At 33.7% G+C, this 26,816-nt stretch overlaps 2 protein-coding genes across 2 annotated transcripts; one reads left to right on the top strand and one right to left on the bottom strand.

The window, feature by feature from the left end:
• Positions 1–3,972: 3,972 nt before the first annotated feature.
• Positions 3,973–5,529, top strand: LOC132753887 (uncharacterized). Its single transcript, XM_060744430.1, has one exon. The coding sequence runs from the start codon at positions 4,060–4,062 to the stop codon at positions 5,527–5,529; it is 1,470 nt and encodes a 489-aa protein (XP_060600413.1). The 5' UTR covers positions 3,973–4,059.
• Positions 5,530–15,184: 9,655 nt separating this feature from the next.
• On the bottom strand, positions 15,185–17,086 carry LOC132753889 (uncharacterized). Its single transcript, XM_060744432.1, has 2 exons — positions 16,831–17,086; positions 15,185–16,442 (listed from the first exon to the last, which is right to left on the bottom strand). The coding sequence occupies exon 2, from the start codon at positions 15,841–15,843 to the stop codon at positions 15,388–15,390; it is 456 nt and encodes a 151-aa protein (XP_060600415.1). The 5' UTR covers positions 15,844–16,442; positions 16,831–17,086; the 3' UTR covers positions 15,185–15,387.
• Between the last annotated feature and the right edge of the window lie 9,730 nt (positions 17,087–26,816).

The following is a 26,816-nucleotide window of genomic DNA, read 5'->3' on the forward strand; positions in this document are numbered from 1 at the left end:
ATTTTTACATTAATGAATATTGTCATATTGTGATATATATTCAATCTTTTCCTTGTTAAATATCTTTAAATGGTCCTTCTATCTAAACCATTCATCGTTTAAGGGGAAATCAAAGCATGTTTTTTACTGAAAAGAAAACAGTGCAAGCACTATGTGGTCGAAACTGCTACGTGTGTAGAATCTTTTAACATCTTTAATAGTGTAAGTTGGAATATATAAAAACAACATTTCTATTAATTAAAGTATGTTTGTGCGTCTGGCGTAAAAACACATTGATGGAAATGGCCTGGCTTTTTTAGGAAACATATGTACTCTTGATAAAGAAGTTAGCGGGCCTTTATCTGGGATAAAGTTATCTTCATTTTTAGCATAATTTTATGTTACTTTAAATGGTTCAACGAATTAGAATGCCTCAATCTTTGAGACAGTGTGTATGTATTATGGCTTTCTATAATTTAAATATTGTCAGTTTTTGTTGATGTAACACACAATATCATTTTCAATGTGCCTGTGTTCTAAATGATTTGAATAAAAATGCTAAGTTTTTTGCGTTACCAGTAATCCCAATTTGAGTGCAATAGGGATAGGGTCTTAAATTATTGATATTTTCGTTCATTGTGTATTGCAAACACTAATTTACATAATCAGTGATTTTATTCTCCTTCAAAATGCTAATATGTACTTGAAACAATAACTTATCTTTTATTGCAACGTGTGCTTAAATTGCAAAACTGTATAAATACTGGATATACGGTACAGTCAGTAACAGTTCCCAGTCAATTGTGCACGGAAACTAAACTATCTTTACCGAACAACTTAACGATGTCTTCCGCCGCTTTTCTGAAAGTTGCCGTCGTTGTGATGCTGGCTTTTGTCGGTAAGTACAATTAACTTTACGCATGTTATATTCATATTTGAGCCGCGCCATGACACAACCAACATAATGGGTTTGCGACCAGCAAGGATCCAGACCAGCCTGCGCATCCGCGCAGTCTGATCAGGATCCATGCTGTTCGCTATCAGTTTCTCTACTTGTTATAAGGTTTGTAAGCGAACAGCATGGATCCTGATCAGACTGCGCGGATGCGCAGGCTGGTCTGGATCCATGCTGGTCGCAAACGCACTATGTTGGTTTTGTCGTGACGCGGCTCATTTATGTTATTTTCTTTCACACATCGTTATGACTTGTGTTTAATTGACAATATATCAAATACTAGAGAATACAAACAACCTAAAAACAATATTAACAGTCTTAAAGAAACACTACATGTATGCTCAAATTTGATATTAGAAAATATTGATAATTGCTACACAGTCTCTTTGTAAATATGAAATAAGCATGTTTTGACTTCACATATGATAGATATGTTTAAAATCTGAAACACTATAGGTGGTCAAAATATGAGAAATAGTGTCATTTAAAAAACTGGCAATTTTGGCATTTTTATTATAAGAAAATACCAACTTTGCTTGACCTATAATAGGATGTGCGGCTTCCCATACAGATTATTCATTCTATAATTCAAATTAGATATACATGTATTCAGTAAGAATTTCATGGATTTCTGTGACTATAATATTTCAAATTTTGCATATTTGAAAACAGCATGTATAATACCAATCAAATATTTCTTTAAAAAACTTTAACTCGTGTTTATAGGTGATGAATGATCCGTCGTATCTTAAAATACTGTTGTGTTTTGTTATTGCTTTATTTGTACGTTAAATATTTTTATTGGGTTTTACTTTATTTCATTCAAGCATTCATTGTTGTCTCCATTATTATTATTTTCTTAGGTCCAAGAAATTCTGTAATTTCACCTTTTAAAATCAATTTAAATTTTGTGTCCGGTTAATGTTTTCAAAAAGTTAATAACTGGCCAATTACCGGAACCAACTTTTGCTTCTATTGCATTTTGGCAATTAGTAAAAATATAGTTATTATGTATTTTGATTGGCAGTCAAACTAATACTTTGTTTATTTTTTCAGAATAAAATTATGACAAATAATTTATTTAATTATGACAAATAATTTCACATTCAGTGCTACATTCTCTATATGATCTAAAATGTTCTAAAACTCGTGTTTGCTTTTGCTAAAGAATGAAACAAAAATATTCATTTCTGATGAATAGTGTGTCTTAAGTAAATAGCTAAAATTTTCGTGTCCTCAAGTTTGGAATCATTATTGCTGTATTGTTTTTACTAATATATTTTATCTGTTTTCTTTCTTACCAGTCGTGGGCATAGCAGCAGAAGTTCCATGTATTTGCCAGTTTATTCTCGATCCTGTATGTACAACGACTAACCAGACATTCGCCAACAACTGTACCATGAAGTGCGCGTGAGTATACAAATGTACCATTGATATGAATGTTTCACGTTAGAAATTTGAAATTCGTCTTTGTTTGATATAAAACTTTCTTATTGCCAACAATCAAAAAAGACTTTTCAAGAAAATAATCAAGTGCTAAGTTACCAAACCTTATTTTTCTCTTTTTTGTTTTGTTTTGTTGCGAATCTAAGCTATGTAGTTTAAAATACAGAACTATGTGATCCGTTTGAAAGAAGAAAAAAATAACGGATCAAAAAATATACAGGATGGAGAGCAACCCAACTGTATATTTAACTGACAATACAATTAAATAATGCGTTTGTATGTTTAAGTTAACAAATTTGTATTATTGTTCATAAATAGTCACGAGTATTTTGTTTTATTTTCAGTGGCGCTACATTTGACTATAATGGACAGTGCACACAAAAATGAGAGTAGCAGAAGACATAAAAGATGACATTCGGAAACGGACAATTTCTTATATACTAGTAGTACTTTATCTGCAAAATTTTCTTTTACATAACATAATGCTATGCCCGATGTTGTGTCTATCCGAATTTACATGTACCTTTCACTGTTTCATGAGCGTCTGGTGATCCAGATCGACCGCTTTATTATTATTTCATTTTTAAGCATAATACTATTTGTCACAGTATAATTATCGTTCATTTAACACAATTGTATGTTTTACTATTGATTACAACCATTGATATCACGCAATTGTCCGTATATTTATGTAAAATCCAGTCCCAGGTATAGCGCGCCATACTTGTTGTTGTCGCTGTATGCTCCGTGTGACGTCACATTCTAATCACGTGATACGAGGTACACAACAACAACAAAACGGTTATAGTAAAACCGCAGTAGAAGATCGAGAGCTCGACCGGGTGGTCAGTTAGAAAATGGAGGTAAAATTAACCTGAATGGGTTATATATTTACTTTATAAAGATAAATAAGGTTTTACCAGTCATTGATCCATAATAGAATACCTAATTATTGAATACTATAGATAGATACCCCTTGACCAGATCGGGTCAAGAGTACTAAATTTTTACCTTCTTCTTAAGAAGACTATCAGATACTTGAAACTGGATATATGAATTATATCATTAACTGTATAAGTGAGATTGACATTTAATTGAACCAGAATTTGTCTATACTAAGTTGTTATAATATTTAAGAGAAAACTGAACTTGACCGAATCCGGTCAAGGTATATTGAACAATCTATATTTGTAAATAAACTGTGTTTAATTGCTAATGGTCTGATTGACCCAATATTAAAATAGTGTGTAACTGGAACTCTGTCTTCTGTTGTCCATTTATATATAATTAGTCCCACTAACTCCAAAGTAATTGGAGTTCATGTTATGACCTTTTGAAATCAATACATCCTGACATTTACCTGATTGATTGAAAAAGGGGCATAACATTTGGTGTCAGAAGTGGGATTCAATATCTTCTGCACTGAATTGCTCAGCCTGATTTGAACCGGGTATAGTGATATACTGGAAAAGTAACAGACAACAGAGAATCCGTTTTATTGATTAAATTTTTATAAGACATAGCAAAATAGCATCTGTTCTTGAATTGTGGATCTGTGACTGGTTATTGTAATTGTTTTTGTTTTCTGAAAATAGAAAGTGTATAGTTATAACATATGTAAAAAAAAAACTGAAACATTTTTAGTTAACTGATAGATCTACAAAGTATCTAAACGAAAAATGGAAGAATATCAATATGCATATGATTTTGGAGGTCAAGCCTCAAGAAATAGCTCATTTTCTGACAATGAAAGTGAATTGAGAAATGATATAAGTAAAGATAATGTACAGGGAGGTGAGAATACTTCTGATTGCACCTTAAGCTCTCCCCCTCAGGTAAATTCCCCAGAAAACTCTAGAATACAAGATCTAGAAAGATTCATGGAAAGTCAATTGTCCAATGTTATTAATAAAATCACTTGTTTAGGAAATTCCATACAGAGTGTAAACTCTCAATTACAAAGGAAGTTTGAATCTGTAGAAAAAGAATTATATACAGTAAAATCTAAATTATCTCAAATTGAGAACCCTGACCCAGAAATACAGTTTAATCACAATATTCATAGAAATAGTATTGTAACAAATACACAACAGTCCAACATGCATACTGATAAAATTGGGGATGATCAAGAAACCGCAAGTTCTAGAAATGTAAATCAGTCTATGCATACTGTCTATGAAATTGCCCCAAACTATAGAGCAATGTCCCCAGGTCAACATGGCGGCAACTTGAAAATGAAACCTAAACCATACAATGGTGAGGAAGACTTACAAGATTTCCTCACACAGTTTGAAATCACTGCTGAAATAAACGGGTGGGGTTATTCACAAAAATCTCTATACTTAGCCAGTAGTCTGACAGGTGGGGCACGGTCATTATTAAGTGAAATGAATGAGAGGGAAAGACGGGACTTTAATTCCTTAGAGGAAAAACTAAAAGCTAGGTTCGGCTCTGAAAACAAAGCTGAGGTATTCAGAACCCAATTAAAAACTCGAACCAGGGGTAAAAATGAGACAATACCTGAAATGGCCCAGTCCATAAGAAAAATGACCAGGCAAGCATACCCTACTGCTAGTCAAGATGTAATAGAAGCCTTAGCTCTGGACAATTTCATTGATGCACTCAATGATTCAGATATAAGATTAAGATTAAGAGAAATTGCCCCGAAAAATATATTTGAAGCCGAAAAAACAGCTGTTCGTATGGAAGCACACAGACTAGCAGATAGACAAAGAAGTAAGTTAGTCTGTACTTTAGGTAGTACTGAGAAATCTCAGATTAAATTAGATAATGACATACCAGAAGTAGATCAGAGGCAGGTTAGAGTAGAAAGTAGTTCTGAAAGACATGATAAAGGGTTTAGCCAGAACAACAACTGGAAAAAACCAGTACACAAAAGAATGCATGACCAGTACTATGGTACCTTCAGAACTGGAAATAATAGATCAAATTACCAAAATAGGTTTAATAAAAGTCAAACATATAGGAATGCAAATACTAGTATGAATGGCAACAAGTATAGAAACAATGAAAATTTCTCTCAAAATGGAAAAGTACTTGTGTCACAACAAGGTAAAAGTAGGTTCAATTCAAATATGCAGGGAAACGACAAAGTGTCAAGCTGGGGGGACCGCAGCTCGACAATGTAATAAGGTCTCAAATTGCATTAAACAACTTAGGGTCAGATAATGGTTATTTTGTTTCTGCTTCTATTAATGGAAATGCAATGACTATGCTTATTGACAGTGGTGCAAATGTGAGTATAATAAGTAAAGAAGTCATTGAAAAATGGCCCTATGCATTAAGACCAAACATACAACCTGTTCAAAGTTCTTTACATACTGTAACTGGAGAATCTTCTCCATTCCATGGAAAGATTGAACTTATAGTAGTTTTAGGCAGACAAAAAGTAACACATGAATTTTTAATTGCTGATGTAGTTCAGACTGCATTGTTAGGATTAGATTTCTTAATAAAACATAAATGTGACATAATGTTAAGCAAGGGTTATATAACTTTGAATGGCGAGAGACTGCCTTGTTTTATGAATAGACAGGATTCAAAACCTATGTGCTGTAGAATCGCTGTGACCGAGACAGTTGTGATACCTCCAGAAACTGAAATGATAGTAGAGGGTAAACCTCTAGACCCTTTAGATAAAGAAAAGGCAGGCTTGATTGAGCCCAATGAGAAATTTGTTGAGAGATCAGGTCTCTTAGTTGCCAAAACTTTGGTTAATCCAAATGTAGGTAAATTCCCTTTAAGAATAGCAAATTTTAGTGATGAGCCCTACACAATTTATGAAAATACAGTGACAGCTGTATTAGATCCTGTAAAAGTTAACGAAGAAGTAGCCGTAAGAAATGTAAATTCGGTTGATGTGGATGTCAACAATAATAACATTCCTGAACACCTACAATCAGTGTTTGACAGGTCTTCCATACATTTAGATAAGGGACAAAGTGAAAAATTAAGGGAGTTTTTAATTAAACATCAAAATGTATTTTCAAGAAATGAACGTGATATTGGTCATACCAAATTAGTCACGCACAAAATAGACACAGGTCAGAGTGAACCCATTAAGACTTATCCTTACCGAGTACCCCTTGCCAAACGAAAAGCTGCTGAAGCAGAAATAAAGAAAATGAATGAAGATGGTATAATTGAACCTGCCTGTTCTCCTTGGCTTTCACCAATTTTAATGGTTACTAAACCTGATGGGTCAATAAGATTCTGCTGTGACTTCCGAAAATTAAATTCTGTGACTATTAAGGAGTATCAGCCTTTACCTAGAATTGATGATAACCTTGACACATTGGCTGGTTCCGAATGGTTCTCGGTTTGCGATCTTAAATCGGGATTTTGGCAAATAGACATTGATGAAGACAGCAAACACAAGACTGCATTTAGTTTACAGGGTGGTCAACAGTGGCAATTTTGTAAACTAGCTTTTGGCCTTTCAAATAGTCCTAGTGCCTTTACAAGACTTATGCAATTGGTTTTTAAAGGTCTCATATGGCATACATTAGTCCTGTATCTTGATGACATAGTTGTTTTTGCTAAGACTTTTGATCAGGCTCTGGAAAACTTAGAAGAAGTGATGCAGAGGTTAAAACAGGCAAATCTAAAGTTACACCCCAAAAAGTGTAATTTCTTTCAAAAAGAAGTTACATTCTTAGGTCATGTTATTAGTAAAAATGGTGTATCTACATGTCCCGACAAAGTTAAAAGTGTAAAAGAATGGCCTAGACCTCGTACGGCTAAAGATGTTAAAAGCTTTACTTCTTTAGTCTCTTTTTATCGAAAATTTGTTCCTCATTTCTCGACCATTGCAAAACCTCTCCATGTATTGTCTGAAAAAGGTCACAAATTTGAGTGGACCCCCGAATGTGAAGAATCATTTCAGAAATTGAAATCTGCATTGATGAGCAGTCCTATCTTGGCATTTCCAACCGCAGATGAATATTTTATTCTCGATACAGATGCTTGTGATACAGCGTTAGCTGGAATCTTAAGCCAGGTACAAAATGGCGAAGAAAAAGTCATTGCCTACTATTCAAGATGTTTTTCTAGGTCAGAACGCAGCTATTGTACAACAAGAAAAGAATTATTAGCTGTAATAGCTTCAGTTAAGCATTTTCACCACTATTTATATGGTAGAAAATTCACTATAAGAAGTGATCATGCCAGTCTTAAATGGTTAGCAAATTTTAAAAATCTTGAAGGACAATTATGTAGATGGGTCAATATATTAGAAAATTATGATTATGAAATAGTTCATCGACCTGGTCGAGTACATGATAATGCAGATGCCCTTAGCCGAAGACCTTGTTATGGGAATTTGTGTAAATATTGTGAGAGGGTAGAAAATAGATTTATAAGTGTAAATGTAGCAAAAACTGTATCTGAAACTGTGGATATACAGAAAGAAAATGAAATTAAAGTAGGTCATGACAACCTACCTAGCAATTCTAGTTTAGTATATAAAGGTAATGAGCTAAAAACAAAAAGTAGTAAGTTTGAAAGTCCAGAAATGATTTTATTATTTGTAGTGACAATATTAGGCCTTATAATGTTAAGGATACCAGAAGTTATGATCATGTTCTTACCATATTTGGTAGACAAACTGGTTAGAAGTGTAAACAGGTTTTCCGATAAGTGTGATGTTAAAGGGTGCTTCATAGCAGATAAAGCAAGAGATGCAGATGTGATAGTTGAGAAACTTTCATTGGCTCAATCAGTGAATACGAATCAACGAAAGATGTCAAATGATATCTGTATTAGTAATTCACTAAAATTAGATAAGAAAAAATGCGTTATTCCATCGAAAACACAAATAGATTTAACTAAATGTAGCCAGTCTTCTAATGAGGTTAGTTCTATTGCAACTGACAAGAAAACTGAATTAGATTTAGGTTCTTCGTGTTTAGCATTAGCCACACAAAGTTTTATTACTGATTTAGATATAGGTTCAAAAGAGGTCAGATCTCTATCTGATAAGAATCTAGAAAATGACAGTAAACCAAGTACATCTACAATGAACAAGGTGAGTGTAGAAAATAGAACAAAGACCTGTGATGCAGACAAAGACTCAGATACAAGTAATAAAGGTAGCAATACTGAGAAAGTAATAGATTTAGAAAATATAGATCTAGAATACTTAGCACAGTTACAGAGGTCTGATCCACATATCAGACATGTGATAAGTTGGATAGAAAATAATCAGAAACCTGAATGGAACAGTGTGTCTGGAATGAATGGTCAAGTCAAATATTTCTGGTATAGATGGGAATCTTTGACAATGATAAACAATGTATTGCAACGACAATGGGTAAGTGATGTAGGAAATACTACAGAGTATCAAATAGTTATACCTCAGTGTCTGAAAGAATATGTATTGAAGCAATTACATGATAATGCAACCAGTGGTCATCTTGGTGTTAAGAAGACACTAAGGAAAGTTCGACAAAGATTTTACTGGTATGGGTTGCGAAAAAATGTTGAATTATACTGCAAGAAGTGTAAAGTTTGTGCATCTAGAAAAATGCCTAAAAAGCCATTTAAAGCACCAATGAGACAATTTAATTCTGGGGAAAGATGGGAAAGAATTGCTATTGATTTTGTGGGCCCCTTAGGAAAAACACAAAATAATAATTCCTATTTGATGGTTGTGTCTGACTATTTTACGAAGTGGACCGAAGCAATTCCCCTTCCAAATATAGAAACTGAAACTGCTGCCAATGCATTGGTTGAACATATTATCTCCAGGTTTGGTGTACCATTAACCATTCATACTGACCAAGGTTCTCAATTTGAATCAAAATTATTCAAAGAATTATGCATCCTACTAGGTATTCAGAAAACAAGAAACACCGCTTTTAGACCCCAAGGTGGAGGTTTTATTGAACGCGCAAACAGAAGTATTCTCAATATGCTCACGGCCTTTGTGTCTGAACATAGAAATGATTGGGATAAATAAGTACCTTTATGTTTAATGGCCTTTCGCTCTTCTGTTCATGAGTCTATTGGAGTCACACCCGCAACAATGATGTTCGGAACAGAAGTTAGGCTTCCGATTGATATGGTTCTTGGTAAACCTGAAATAAATAATCCTGCAAAGAAATATGGCACGGATTATGTTGAGACTTTAGAAAATAGAATTACTGAAGTACATGAATTTGCAAGGAAAAAGCTTTCACTTTCAAGTGATACAATGAAAAAGCACTATGACTTAAATAGTAATACTGTTAGATATGAAATAGGTAATCTTGTTTGGTATTATAATCCAACACGTAAAGTTGGAAGAAGTGGCAAACTTGGTAGACCTTGGAAGGGTCCGTATCAAGTGGTTTCAAAAATTAGTGACATTTTGTACCGTATACAAGGTTTTCGAGAGAAAGCCCGTGTTGTTCATCATGACAAGTTAAAACCGTATGAACAATAACTATTTAAACCATACTCTTTGAGTGTTCACTTACCTTCATATTCTTTTTTTTAAATCATTTTCTGAAGTTTGTCTTGTAACGACTTACAGTGGTCACTCTGTACATAAAAAAAAAAATTATATATATATATATATGAATACTGAAAATAACTATGTCTGATTGGATAATAAGAAATGATAAATATTATCAAACATTATTTTTTTTTATATTTTTTTCAGAAAAGATATACATGTCAAATATGCATGGATATGCATTTCACAACCAAGGGTAAATGCAAAGCACATATCATTGAACAGCATAGTAAAGTGAACTATAAATGTGTAAAATGTGCCAAGGTGTTCCTTAGAAATACTCCATCTAATTTCTGTCATACAAGTAGAAATGACTTTACCAGATTTCATACTGTCACGGGCCAGAGAGGCAAAGAGGCAGAAGAAGCCTTACAGGAATTCATTAAAAACATTGATCGGGTAAAAGAAGTTCTCAAGATATAAATGTATACCAAAAACAAGCCTCACCACCAAAAAGACTTTGTGTTAGAGAACGGTCACTTTCGTCAACCGACACATCTAGATCATCTAGCAGCAACAGCAGTAGTAGCAGCAACAGCAGTAGTAGCAGCAACAGCAGTAGTAGCAGTAGTAATGACATTGAAATTGACAAACTAGAGGAAAGTGTAGTAGAGGTAAATATTATGAGTGACAATAGACAACAGGAAAGAGAATTTTTAAGAAGGAGGTTAGCAGAGGAAAAGAAAAAGATAGAAGCTGAAGATAAAAGAAAAGAAGAAGAAAGGAAAGAAAGATTGAGAATCGAGTCGGATGTAAGAGAAACAGAGAGAAGAATATATATTGAATTAAAGAAGCAAGAGGAGGAAGATAGACAGAAGAAAGAGGAGGAAGATAGACAGAAGAAAATGGAGGAAGATAGAAAGAAGAAAATGGAGGAAGAAAGACAGAAGAAAGAGGAGGAAGATAGACAGAAGAAAATGGAGGAAGATAGAAAGAAGAAAGAGGAGGAAGATAGACAGAAGAAAATGGAGGAAGATAGAAAGAAGAAAGAGGAGGAAGATATACAGAAGAAAATGGAGGAAGATAGAAAGAAGAAAGAGGAAGAAAGACAGAAGAAAATGGAGGAAGATAGAAAGAAGAAAGAGAAGGAAGATAGACAGAAGAAAGAGGAAGAAGATAGACAGAAGAAAGAGGAGGAAGATAAGCAGAAGAAAATGGAGGAAGATAGAAAGAAGAAAGAGGAGGAAGATAGACAGAAGAAAATGGAGGAAGATAGACAGAAGAAAATGGAGGAAGATAGAAAAAAGAAAGAGAAGGTAGATAGACAGAAGGAAGATGAAGAGAATAGAAAGAAGAAAGAGGATAGAAAGGAAGAAGGAAATAGAAAGAAAGAGGAAGATAGAAAAATAGATGAAGAAAATATACAGAAGAAAGTAGAAGATAGAAAGAATATAAATGGGAAAAATAGAAAAGAGGAAGAACATGGAGAAAAAGATGAAGAGAATCAAAATGAAGATGATAGGAAGGAGGAAAATGATAAGAAATATAAAAAAGAGAATGAACATAGTGAAGGAAAATATAAAAAGGAACATGAGGAGAAAAATATAAAAAAGAAAGACGATGTGAGCAAAAATAAAATTAAAGAAAGAATAAAACAAATTAAAAAGGACAATGAAAATAAAATTATCTTGAACATAGGAGGAAAACAATTTTATACATGTAGAAATACATTAAGAAGCACGGATGGACTTTTGAAATGTCTTGCCGATGAGAAAGAATCTGAATTTTTTATAGATAGGGAATATAACATATTTTTTATCATATTAAATTATCTTAGATACTGTAGAGAGAATGAAACTCTGAAAAAGAGCAACTTACCAAATACCTCAGTAGAGCTAAGACAACTGATTATTGAAGCCAAATATTATTTATTACCAAAACTTGAAAAATTAGCGCGAGAGAAATTAGGTGAACTGTGAATGAGTTATTATGAGAAAATGATATGTAAGAGGAGAACCAGTCTCAGTCTTGATAATGAAGAAGAATTCCAGGAACAGATGAAGAAAAGAAATTTTTTATGTACAATCAATAATTATTGAATAATAATTTATGTATAACTTACCGATTTCTTTTTAGGTAACTTCATTTTCCCTTAATTAAGTATTATTGTCTGAAAATTAAGAAATAAGCATTGCATTAGTACATTACAATGAATAGTAATCTAGCTATGTAAAGTATAATTACTAAAAATTTTAAAAAAAAAGAAGTAAATTTTTCATCGCGATATTTAGTAACATATGAAGGAAATATACTGGACATGGCTCTTATTGAAAAATATTGTACATGCTGTAATCGTTTAAATTTACAAAGCTATTTTTATATGAAGACATGGAAGATATTTTATTAAAGCTGTTGAGTGAAAAATTTGAATTATTCAGTATATGTAAATTTTTATGCTTAATATAATATATATATTATTCTATGTGAGATGAACTTTCATATATACTTGTTCATTGACATCAAAATAATACGTTCATCATCCATGTTCTTTTGATTGATTGTTGTTGTTGATGTTTTTATATCTGCATATCAAAATACATGTACATCCTTGTCCGATGCTGAATTTTTAATCATTTACCACTGCAAGATACTCTAAAAACAAAAACATGAAATGTATGAGTCATGATTGTAATAAGGTCATTTCTTTATTGGTTTTAGATTGTCAGATTAACTGTATTGATTTTATATATATTTGGAATTATTGTTGATTATATATGTATTTGAAATTATTGTTACATAAAATGAACTAAGTTTTACTTATGATAAAAAGTAAATATTCTTCAGCATTGTATTAATAACTTAATTTATTATTAAATAATGTTAATGCATGTTTAAATTTCTGTTAATTATTTTAATTCTGGTTATGCACTATTGATTACACTGAAATATTCATATATGTTTTGTTTTCGGCTAGACACAAACATTTGTAGTTATATTGTTATTTGTAATAAAGATTAACTTACTTACAATCCAAATTGGAGACCAATTCTTTAGTGAGGGGGTAATGCTATGCCCGATGTTGTGTCTATCCGAATTTACATGTACCTTTCACTGTTTCATGAGCGTCTGGTGATCCAGATCGACCGCTTTATTATTATTTCATTTTTAAGCATAATACTATTTGTCACAGTATAATTATCGTTCATTTAACACAATTGTATGTTTTACTATTGATTACAACCATTGATATCACGCAATTGTCCGTATATTTATGTAAAATCCAGTCCCAGGTATAGCGCGCCATACTTGTTGTTGTCGCTGTATGCTCCGTGTGACGTCACATTCTAATCACGTGATACGAGGTACACAACAACAACAAAACGGTTATAGTAAAACCGCAGTTGAAGATCGAGAGCTCGACCGGGTGGTCAGTTAGAAAATGGAGGTAAATTAACCTGAATGGGTTATATATTTACTTTATAAAGATAAATAAGGTTTTACCAGTCATTGATCCATAATAGAATACCTAATTATTGAATACTATAGATAGAGACCCCTTGACCAGATCGGGTCAAGAGTACTAAATTTTTACCTTCTTCTTAAGAAGACTATCAGATACTTGGAACTGGATATATGAATTATATCATTAACTGTATACGTGACATTGACATTTAATTGAACCAGAATTTGTTATACTAAGTTGTTATAATATTTAAGAGAAAACTGAACTTGACCGAATCCGGTCAAGGTATATTGAACAATCTATATTTGTAAATAAATTGTGTTTAATTGCTAATGGTCTGTTTGACCCAATATTAAAATAGTGTGTAACTGGAACTCTGTCTTCTGTTGTCCATTTATATATAATTAGTCCCACTAACTCCAAAGTAATTGGAGTTCATGTTATGACCTTTTGAAATCAATACATCCTGACATTTACCTGATTGATTGAAAAAGGGGCATAACAATATACATGTAGATTCCTGTTGAGTGTGCAACTTTTGAACAGCTATACTTGTGTCCACCTGAACTATAAAATGTTAAATTTATTGACATAAATTACAAAATATCTTCATACAATTGAAGTACAATCAATATACTTAACAAACGATTTTAAATTTATATTAAAAAATCATTTTACTATAACTTTGGAAATGCTGAATTTTTCTTAATTAAACTTTAAATAAATTAGTTAATTTTGTATGTTTCTGCCAGAACTGCTTGTTTCTTTGCTTTTATTTCTAATTAAAACTTTCTTAAAATCTATGCGTTATTTTGTTTTTCATTAAACAGGCTTATTTAATAGCGTTGCGGCTTGCTGTGGGTACATTAATGATTTAAACAGCTAAAAAAGAGAACATATATTGAAAATAAGTACATTGTAAAGATATAAATAGGATTTTCTAATTTTGCGTGTTTGTTATGTAAATCAAATTCAACATAGCATATTTGCCATGTGTAAAGAAAACTTTAATAAAGCTAAAGTACAAGACTTGGACAAAAAAGTAAAAGAAATAATAAACTACAGGCGCGAGTCCAAGAATTTTTGTAAACTGTGGTCAAGAAATTTCGATAAGGGGTCTTCCCAAAACAATCGTACGTTAATCTGACCTGTCAATTTATGGGAAAATCAGTAGAGAAGTGTGACAACTTCGCTGAAAAGCCCAGCGGGAACCTCCATGTTAAAGATTTCACATAATATACCTGAAAAGGTGAATTACCCGAAAGATGCGAACAACATGGTGAAGATTTTTTGGTGAAGATTTTGATATAATTTTAGAGAGAAAAAGCGGCATACTTACATCAGGAAAATTTGGTAAATAAACGAAGTAAGTGTATACGAGACATTGGGAAATCAAATCAACGATAAAATCTAATATGACTTATACAAGTAGTACTTTTGCGCTTAAAATACCGATTTAACAATGGCGATAAAATAGTAAATTAAAAGTTTCTAGTAGCCCAAAACTATCTGGAGCCCCGTTCGGAAGTGAACATAAGAATTGGCTCTTGTGAGCTAAGGCAAGGTGGACACGGAGTTTAGGATTACTTTTATTGCCTTTTTCGGGAAAATCCTACCGTTATACCGATTTGACCATACCGAGCCCTGAATTAGCTTCCGCTTTGGGGTAAATGGTACCCGTCTATAACAACGTAATATACACGTTATTGGTATTTTACAAAACACACCAAACTTAGGTCTTTGTCTTGATGTTGTTCGCTAAACGTGGTAGCAAAAATATGTTACATTGAATCATTGATTCATGTGAATCATAAGTCCATGTTGTAAGTTACAAAGTCAATGACATGTTGTATGTATGAGTATAGATAAAATTTGATTTTTTTCTTTATTTTCATTTCTTGCCACACCATAGAAAAGTTATAATAAGTTAGTTTACAGTAATAATTACATTTCAATGTTATATTATTTACAATTGCACTTTCAACGTATAATTTTTAATTGCAAGTTCGGTGTAGGAATTATAATTACACAACATAATTACAATGAATAACAAGTGTTTCAACCTGATAGTGATATCACGTTTAAATATTAGTGTAATACACGAACACTGTATTCATCCTCGTGCCCAAGAACTGTCGAATATGACGGGGGAAGTTCTATAGTACTAGTTTGTCCACAATCTTTGTTTGATTCTGCTGTATTATCAACTGCATTATCCACATGTATGTCACAATTATTGGTATCATCTCCTTGGTCACTCATTACAAGGCATGAATAGCTTGGTGGTAGTCCAAATGTAACACTTTCTCTAGAACTACTTTGTGACTCATGATCACTGACATTGTCGCTCTCCCTAGCATTGTCATTATCGCCTACATTGTCTGCAGATGTTATTTCAGCGTTATCTTCTTCATTTCTGTTTCCGTGGCTTGTCAAATCATTATTTTCAAAATTCCGTCTTAAATGTTCACTTCCGGTTTTCTCTAGAACTGAACAGCAGTGACAAACGCATTCATACAAGTGAACACCCTGACAAAAACACATGTAAACTGTTACACCTAATAGAAAAATCAGACACGACAGAAAAATATACACACCACTAAATGAAGCCTCTCGAATTTTCGCACTTTTAATATTGGTTTGGTTCTGGCAATTGTTCGTGCTATTGCCGCAGAAGTCAAACACTTTTGAACATTTCAGTGACCTATGAAGACATCTCTTTGATTCAGCACATAATATCTCATTGTTATGACATTTACCACGAAGATCAGGTAAATGATACGTAAACAGTAACAATTTGACCTGTGTACCTGCGTCATGAGGGGTCTGATCTCCTATAACTTCATATTTGACATCCACATACTCGTAACCTGACAACTCCGTTTTTGGAAAAGAATTGCACTTTTTGACGTTCAGTCCAAGCGATGTTATTGTAACTCTAGTTCTGCATCTATGGATTAAGTCGTCAGCATAACCTGCCGCGGGTGACAGAAAATTTATTGCTATACGCGACCCAGGTGTTGTATCTATTCTAAAAATACACGTGAAATTCGTGAATTGTTTTGGCAGTGAAAAGTCGACGAAGACTGAAAATAACTTTGTTCCTATTACGATTGTCTGATCGCAGATACGAGTCCTCGAATCTGAAAAAATAAATAAGATTAAGTGAATATTATCACTTAAAGAGAACATACTATAGAATCATGTTTTTCCATGGGTTCTATAATATATCTTAAGTACGAATTAAGTCTAGTGCTTCTATAATAACATATGTTTTATAGTTAAAAAAGAAGCAAAAATAATAAGAGAAAACTTACAAGTAGCAACAGGTTCCGCGATCGTACTATAACGTGTTATCACACACATATATATCAATCCAATCAAATGATACATGATGGAAATGACAATATTATCAACACTATTGTATTTTAATTTACATATAAATTTTTATTTTTCCTAAGCTTTCTATATCTATATATACGTAATATCTTCTATTTTACGCATTACAAATACCACAATAAGTTGACTTACTTTGTTTTGAAGATGTATCGATGTCATGTAAAATAATGCATCTTGTTCGAATGTTTGTACAAAATTAAATACACGACGATTGTATAAACTGGATAAAAATACGGAACGATAGATCCGTCACACTCAATTACCTAGATGCATAGTCAAATAACTATTGCGATCAGACAAAAAAATAGTATTGAAACTTATTCACTCAGTAATTTAGTTATAATAAGAGTGTATTGTTCAGTATAACAAATTTAAAATCATGTAAGATATTACATAAAATAAAAGTATTGTACCGTTTTTAAGGTAAACATTCATAAGAAGTTCGCATATCTTAACAAAATCAGTACAGTTATTTACTTCAAATATTCAATTTAATGCGTAATAAATTATCTTATATTCTTTTTATGTGATCAACATTTTTCATTTGTTACAGACCGGCTATTTCAATTTCTATTTAAGTTTATTTTCTATTTATTTAAATATGATACGTTTTTGCAATGCATTACATTTTCTCAAGTAAATGCATGTTATGTGTAATGCACAGAATGTCGCATTACATGTAATTGTAGTATAATGCATTACACTGATGAAAAAGCGCGTAAGTCATGCATTACATATGCATTTCTCTGCATTACAAACAAAAAAAAGCAAATTCTACAGTACTCTTCATGATATATGAAAATTGCAATAACTGATATTGCTGTCTTGGGCTATATTGACAAATGTTGATAAAAAAAAGTGTTTACATTTTGTTGTACAATTTAAAATCCGTGACCGTAACGATCTTTATCCCGATGTGATATAATGATCGACCAGTTATCAGAGATTACCTGTCTATTTTGGTACCTTCTGTAATGATGATGTAGGCGATGAATTTCATGTTTTTGCTGAAAGAAAAAATGCTTTTAACGGTATTTTTATATGTTAGTCCCATTTTTTTTTAAAGTAGAATTGTTTACTATTAAATAAATCTAAATAAACTTAGTATATTTATCGAAATTACATCTAATAACATGTAACACTTATATGCACTAATTGCTTGTTTACTTGTAAAATATATACTTTTATACTTTGTTTGCATTTTACTAACTTAATTTACAATATATTGTTGTTCAATCAGAGCTTCTTTATTCAGCTGTTATCCATTAAACAGACCATAAATCCATTATTAAAGTATAAATAAACACATGTTTGACATTTTTAAAAATATGGATTTCTTTGGCATTATGTGCCTTTAAACAAAAAGGATTAACCCAAGGGTATATAGTTTTTATATGTTTATTTCTTTTATAATTATTTCTTTTTGGCTTTATTGTTCCAAATGACTGTCCATGTTTACTATAAATACCTCATTTTGGAGCTCTAGAGTTTTTTAATAGGTTCAGTATGTATCTATCCCATTTACAATTTTATTTGCATGATGTGTACTATAATTTCCTGCATTTTGTTACATTTGAGAATTAATGATACGGAACAATGCAGAAAATAAATTTTTTTTTGGCCGACAAAAAAGAGAGATAAACTTGCATTTCTACATGTAGTTCTATGTGGCTCTACTCGTCCATTTAAAATAAACAAATTATTTCCTTTACAAAATTCTTACATCTTATATATATAGCCACTTAAGATAGTATCGATCGACTTCCTTGTCTTTTAATTTAGAGGGACTTTTTTAAATGGAAGATAAATTCTTATTTATGTCAAACTTTTTGTTTTTAAATGTAGATTTAAAAAAGTAAGAATTTGATATATGTAGTAGAATATGAAGTCTTTCTTTATGATTTTAACTGTTATGTAAGCTATCAAAAGCATTTCATAATGTTACAATATAGATCATAACATAAGTTTATTCCTTTTGATAGATAACATTTGAATTGATAAAAATTGATAGGATCAGTTAGAAATTCCTGATAAAAGACAGTTTTCAGGAACATCAGATATGATTATCAATTTCTATTAGGGATACCAAATATCAACGTCTCTTGGATGCTTGATTTTCTCCACTTCAGTAAATGATCATTAAATATATAACCACCTTAAGCCCGTCTCACACAGAACACGCTTGGGCACACGGATCCTATACGGAATACTCGGTTATACACGGGTTGACACCACTTTACCTGGAACGTCGCCATATGAACTATACTGTGTCAGTGTGACGTAAAAGCACGGTCAATCAAGGTTTGAACACGATTTGCATACGGTTCCAAGTAAGGTTGGTACAGTTAAGTACGATTAAACACGACTTTTACTCGATTTATTCGACTTTCACAGGGTTCATATAGGGTCCCACCGACTTTTGTACGAGTAATGCTCGAATTATCAGACATTTGTGTCTGTTTTGATATGTTTTGCGTGCGGTGGTTGTTGGACGGCAAACTGAGCTGACATCCGAGTCTCTCAATACCCGGGAGACATGAGTATCTTTACAGGTATTGCCGATGGGACCTCCAGCTCATCATGGTCGGCAACGGCAGCAGGCTGGAATTGTTGGCGGGCCTTGATTGCCCTTCTTGTATTCCTTCCGTGCATGTGAGCCTTCTTCTTTGGATGCATTCTAGTGTGATACAGCAAGTAGTCTGGGTAAATCTGGCAGTTGGTAGTTGTGGTTTTCGTTGTACAGTTCGTTCTGACGTAGAGGCCGTGTAAGACCGTACGAGACCGTGTGAGAACGTTTATATCCGAACTATACTGTGTCTGCCATGAATGATTCGTACTTGAACGGTATTTGTCGTATGACGATCGTATGAAACCGTGTGTGCACTCGTGTGAATCGTACCGTCATCGTGTGACATTCGGGTGTTACTCGGGTGTATGATGTAGGACTTGGGGACGATCTCGAACGATTCCATACGATTTATATACCATCTTGACACGGTTGGGCTCACTTGTGGACTACAAATACGGTTGTATATACGGTCTCATACGGTCTCTTACTGCCTTGTACGATCGCTTATACGATCATACATGGACATGACACTCGTGCCAGTGTTTTAAAGGTTTTAAAAATCATACATGGCTTGCAAGGATACACTCGAATGGCCGAGTCTAACTCGGATAACGCCACGGTTGGTTCGGTTGTATACACATGTATATGCCCGCGTCACACTGTCCCGAATTTGACACCAGATGTGCATGCGAATAAGGAATTTTTAATTTCGCGCGAAGTTTGCCCCGAAATAAGTCGACAGTCAATCAAATGCCGAAGCAAGTACGATTCCTACAGAAGGTCACGCGATCGCATCCGATCAACACACGATTCTTACCGAAGGTTACGCGATTGCATCCGATTCGCACACGAAGTCACCTAAAAGATGTAATTTTTTACCAAATAGTTAACACTCAGGACACACGAAGGCCACGCGATGGGAACACGACGTCGTATTGTGAGTACGAAGAGTAAGAAGCCCTTGTAGTTTCTGTACATAGAGCCAGTATTCCAAGGACATGCAACCGCCACATTCTTACCATCTAGAGCACCACAGCAGTGTGGAAATTGCCATCTCTTTTCAAACTGCTCAGCAATGGCAGTCCACTCTTACTTTGTAGTAGGACACTGGATCACCTCAGCAGCAAACTCGGCTTTGATGGCATCGCAAACTTCATGTATTATAAGGGAGATAGTGTTTGGAGCTACTCTGAAGTTGTAGGACAGGCTTTTATAACTGTCACCACAGGCCAGGTGTCGTAGAGTGATAGACAGCTTGATACTAGGAGGAAGAGACTTTCTGTACCATGTGTCCTTTTTCTATATTTTGCCTTCTATCCTTTGCAGGACCTCATCATATAGACACCCGGGAAGTCTTGTATAGTTAAAGAAGGAATTCTCATCTTCTATCTTCAACTCCTTTAGTAGAGTGCTGTAGTGGCCATACTTTTCTCTTCTTTCTCAGATAGCCATTTCCTGACCCACACATATTTCGGTTTCTTCCTTTGCCTTGGTTTGCCCCTGCTCTAAAACATAAAAACAAAATAACATAAGTACATTGTCGAATGCTGGAAAGGCAAATAGTAGGAAATGACAAAACTAAATAATTCAGTATTGTTTTACCTGTAAGAGGCGGTGTTGGACCTGTAACAGCTGCTTATCATGGTTCCATAGGTTTATTAACAGAAGCAATGCTGCTGCCTTCTTTTTCTTGTTTTTTTTTTTTTTTTTTTTTTTTTTTTTTTTTTTCGTCAAAATATGCCACTGTGAAATTTATTGTTAATTACTGCAAATAATGGAACTTTTTTGTATTGTCTATAGAGTTGTGCAGGACTGACTGATGAAGAAGATGTTTTGAGGCAAGTCTTTTATACGTCCACCATGATACATATGATTGAGCCACTCAAAATTACTTCTTCCGCCCACATCGTGGTCCCATCTCGATGGCATCGTACCAAAGTACGATGGCGACATGACGGTATTGCGGGGGCTTCACGTAGTCGTGTTGCCTTCCTTAGACATTCGGGCATCTTCGTATTACCTCCGTATTGTCTTCTTGAGGCGAAAATTGCCAGATGGCACCGATGATTACACGAAGTTAAGACGAATACTATACGATTTGACAAGATGGCTTCACGAAGGCCTTACGCAGCGCAAACTTGGCATACGAACTGAACACGAAAATGAACCTTCGCAATGTCCTCCGGCAATTTTTTGGCATGCCAAAAAATTTAGGAACGCTCACAAAGTTGCTGCCGGAGCCTGAAAAATTTAGCCGGGGGTTATACGATTACAAAAGATGCTCTTACGAATGACCCGATGTTATTACTATCAGATCCGAATTTGAACATTTCTTTATTCGTGTGTCCATCTGGTTCCAATCCCGGGTCAGTGTGACGCGGGCATATTATACGGTTTACACGGGTTGCCAACCGTATAAGCCGTGTGTTCTGTGTGAGATGGGCTTTATTAGGTATAAATAGAGCTCATAGCTGCGAGCAGTCAGTATTCATAAATTTGAATGTTACATGAAAATATTTAAAATGATTTTGATAAACAGTCGCTAAAGCGATCTAGATCTATATTTCTACGCGTTCTGCGTCCGTATTGACTATTTCGTTTAAGAATCTTACTGTCCTTTTTGTTTATATATATTTTTCCCGATCGCTATTAAAAATACATAAAACATCATATAAATGCAATGTATCATTATTAACGTTGTATTTACGATAACTTGACAAAGTGGTGATGCCCTTACCTATTAGGATGACTAAGCTAGAATCTATGTACAAATATATCATTTTCTGGAGTCGCCGAACTGAAGAATACATTTACATGTACATAACTGTTACAGCTCTACAACGATTTTTCAACTTCTATACAACTTCTCTACAACAGTATTATTTCTAATACAATAATAATTGTGTCACACCATTAAATTTCAACGGGTCTTCAAACATGAATTGCGTCGATTAAAGCTTCTACCATGAAGGTACTATACAATGACTTGTTCTGTTGTTGTTGATATATACATGTAGTTCAATGTCCAGGCATTAGGATATTAAGACGGTTTATTTATATATTGTTTACATGTTTGTAGATATTGTATACGCCATTATTTTTAAGGCAAAAGATATGCCGGTATGTTTATGTCTTAATAAAAAAAAAATATTGAATCTTGTGCCGTTGAGTGCATTTAAGAAACAGCCCTTCTCATCGTTCTTTTTTTAAATGAAATGAGCCGTGTCACGACAAAACCAACATGGTGCGTTTGCGACCAGCATGGATCCAGACCAGCCTGTGCATGATCAGGATACATGCTGTTCGCTTACCAAATAAGTAGAGAAACTGATAGCGTACAGTAAGGATCCTGATCAGACTGCGCGGATGCGCAGGCTGGTCTAGATCCATACTGGTCGCAAACCCATTATGTTGGTTTTGTCGTGACACGGCTCAAATTATCTTCCACTTAAATATAGCTTTTTATTAGAGAATGTGTGTTCCTCTATTGCAATTATAAGCTGCGAAAACGTAATATCTAAATAAGTCAAGTCGTGATTTACACAATTTTAAAGTCATTTCTTTTATGTGATCATTGCTTTGAACTCTGTACAATTATGCCATTTACTATACACTGAAAATAACCTACCACTATTTACAGTACAACTTATTTCGTAAATTAATCCAACAAGATCACCATGTAAAGGGTCATGTAAGTCACAGTGGTAATAAATTTATATCATTTCGATCTGTCCGAGCTTTTAAAGAGTTGTGGGTGTAAATTGGCTTTGACCGTTTGACCTACTATATATACGGACAAGTTTTATTATTATCAAGCAGTTACGCATGATTTCAACTGTCATTTATGTGCGGAAATGTCCCTCCTCTGTCGATAATGTTGATATATGGGTATATATTAGTGTGTTGTGCACGTTAAAATTCAATGAGAACGTTTTCAATATTGTTTTTATTTCATCCTCAACTGTTCATCATGTACTTATGTATTCATGATTGAATTAGTCATTGGGGTTGGTGTCCATTTACGTTTATTTCAGCCCACTATAGCATTTAAAATCATACAGCCATACATATTTTGAATATATACCAAATCAAACATACATAACATACACAAAAGATGAATTATTATCTAAATTAAAATAGAGAAAAGTTTAAAATGTTTGATTTCATTTCTCTCGGGTATGTGTCCCGTCTGTGTCTCTCGCTGGGGTTCTTTCTGTCGAGTGTAGGACAAAAACCACCCGGTCAAAAGCCCCCCCCCCCCCGCCATATAAATCCCTCATGAAATATACAGGTAGATCAACCCCCCCCCCCCATTTAAAATACAGGTAGGACAAAATCTCCCCTCCCGTCAAACAAATTGATAGCCCCCCCCCCCCCCCCAGGTTATAGACCATATTGACACACGCCCAGGTGCTCATCAAGGTTCACACTAATATTTACAAAAAGATGAAAAGAATTTGTTGTACAGCCTTTCGTCCTATGTATAAATTTGATGGGGAAGGGGCTTTTGTCCACTGTATCATTTTTAGATGGGGGGTTGTCCGGTGAACTTTGTTCGTATCCCCTTTCATTATAACAGAAAACTCAACCAAAACCAACAAACAACAGTCTCTCCTTTAATACCATAGTTTAATATAACATAAGTAGTATCAAATTTGACCCTATAACCAGGGTTATCACTTGTTCTCGTGTTTTCATCGTATACAATACTTTGTATATATAATAACTTCTGAGATGCAATTCAAGTTCCATTACATTTCAAATTAGAACAAATATGGTCTTAAGAAAGTTATATACTAATGATACTTACTGATTGAACAATAATTTGAACAAATGAAATAATTGAGCCGTGTCACGACAAAACCAACATTTTGCGTTTGCGACCAGCATGGATCCAGACCAGCCTGCGCATCCGCGCAGTCTGATCAGGATCCATGTTGTTCGCTTACCAACCATTTTACAAGTAGAGAAAATAAAAGCGAACAGCATGGATCCAGCAGACTGCGCGGTTGCGCAGGCTGGTCTGGATCCATGCTTGTCGCAAACCCATAACGTTAGTTTTGTCGTGACGCGGCTAATTTATTGATCAATGTAATATATAAATACAAACTTGTAAAACATTAGTATTAATACATTTTAAATATAATGTCACGTAAATATTTATATGCCATAAATATTTAAAATGTGATTTCAAATTTATAAAAGAATAGATGTCATGTTGTTGAGCATGTAATTAAATGTACATGTACATACATTGCAAGGAAGGTCTATGTTTCACATATGAAAGGGATAGATGTATCATTTCAAATATCATAAAAGGTTAACATAAAATTGAAAATGGAAAATTTCTGTAATGGTACGTTAATATAATATATACTTTTCAATGAAATATTGAGAACTATTGATGAAATAAATTGCATATTTTCATTTCCCGTAATTTTCACTGTACACCATTATTTCTTAATGCAGTGAAACATATTTAAAGTCTTTCCGGACTACTTTTAACATAACAAAGAACAAATTTAAGTTTTTCTACAAATACAGGTTTTATTTTCATAACGTGGTTTTAAAATTATCATATTTCACTCATGGCTATCACCATTCGTGAAATATTTATTTTCATTCCACTCGGTACATGCATTTATAGAAAAAAACCTGAATATCCTGTATATATTTTGCTAGATTAAGAAATGAGCCGCGCCATGACAAAACCAACATAATGGGTTTTCGACCAGCGTGGATCCAGACCAGCCTGCGCTTCCGCGCACATGCTTTTCGTTATCAGTTTCTGGATCTACTTGTTAAAGGGTTGGTAAGTCAACAGCATGGAACCTGATCAGACTGCGCGGATGCGCAGGCTGGTCAGGATCCATGCTGGTCGCAAACCCATTATGTTGGTTTTGTCGTGACGCGGCTCAAATATATTCATATTACTATTGCGTATCAGATTAAGCCCACAGACGACTGGAAAGAAGTCAGAATCTTACACGAGATAATTGATTTATTGAAATACTATAAATATACACCATCTATAAATAAACCACAGTATGTGAAGGTCACCAGCGACAATATTATATAAATACATTACAGGTACAGAATACCTGAGAAAAACTAATGCATAGGATTTAATACATGTCTTATTATGTTCTGTGACCAGTATGTTAAAGAAATCGATTCATATTGTGCATTAAACCTGGAAATTATTCATCGTTTGTTTAAAATAAAAATCAGTTACTGTAGTTTTCTTATCTATTTTGTATTGATTGTACGTATTAGTGTGATTAATAAAGGAAGTGACACATGTTGAATAAATGAGATATGACTGATTATTGGATTGTGATATTTTTATTTTTCGTTGGAAAAAATACGTCGCGGCTTGGTCGGGGTGAAAGTTTTTTTCCCCCTGTATTTTGAAAATATGTAAAATTGTATTAAAATTTTCCCTTTAAAAAGGGCCCAAAAATTTAATGACATAAGGAAATTTTCCCGTAATATTAAAAGCAATTAAAATTTTGGGAAAATGTACAGTGGGTTTTGCAGTTTTTAATCTTTTTCCCGGGGTTGCTTTTTGCAGGGGTTTTCTGTCTTTATTTAAATTTGAATAATCCATTCAAAGTATGATAGTTAATATTTTTCATATATAATTATCATCAATGTAATCATTTGTAATTTACACCCTTTATGCCTAGTTAACGCTTTACCTGCTGTAACCACAGGCTGTCAGTCAGTATCCCTAGTATATTTAGCCAGGTCAGCCTGAACATCCTTGAAATCTGGGCTCTACAGCTCATTTTTGTATACATGTATTTAATTAAGACGTATGTAAAAGTATATGGAAAAAAGTGATCCCTCGGAAGCATTATAGCAGCAAAATTACATGAAAATTGCAGACTCGGTTGATTGAGTCTGTACATGAGATAATATGAAAATGTGCAACATCCCTCACGCCCCTAGCACCGGCTAAGAGCGGTGCTCATGCAGTTCTCAGCACTTAAAAGTGCTGAACTCAATGATCCCGAAAGACCAGAAAAATATAACAGCAATGAAAATAAAATCATCAATGATTAGCATTGATTGCCTCTGTTATTTCAAACAGCGAACGGAATTTTCACTAAATTTAAAGTCATTTTGTATATCAATTTTGTATTGCATTACCAATATCAATCAGGTAGTTTATATCATTTTTACACAGTAACATTTAAACTAGTTTTATACAATGAAAACAAATCTCATGTATCTCAAGTCAAGCTATCTTTATTTCAAAATGCAACCCGTTAATTGTTTCCGGATACTTACCATTAATGAAAATCACTCGGCCATTGTTTAACTATTAAGTCTTTTAAACGTTCGGATATGTTACATACTTTTTTGTATTATTTTCAGATTCTGGTTTGGATAAATGCAATATGTCATTATTACTAGACATGAGATATCACGTAGCATTTATTGACTTCAATGTCACCGAGACGTCGGTAAAACAGTATCGCAAAGGATGTAACTATATGGTTAAAACAGCAGACACGCCCTTCTTTGGAATGAAAGTTGTATC

The sequence above is a fragment of the Ruditapes philippinarum genome, unplaced genomic scaffold (genome assembly GCF_026571515.1).
Source record: "Ruditapes philippinarum isolate M1 unplaced genomic scaffold, ASM2657151v2 ctg13714_1_1_1_1, whole genome shotgun sequence".
Classification (NCBI taxonomy): Eukaryota; Metazoa; Mollusca; class Bivalvia; order Venerida; family Veneridae; genus Ruditapes; species Ruditapes philippinarum.

Bases quoted from the DNA above. Each gene is read 5' to 3' on its own strand.
- LOC132753889 (XM_060744432.1), bottom strand. From the start codon at position 15,843: ATGTGTTTTTGTCAGGGTGTTCACTTGTATGAATGCGTTTGTCACTGC.
- LOC132753887 (XM_060744430.1), top strand. From the start codon at position 4,060: ATGGAAGAATATCAATATGCATATGATTTTGGAGGTCAAGCCTCAAGA.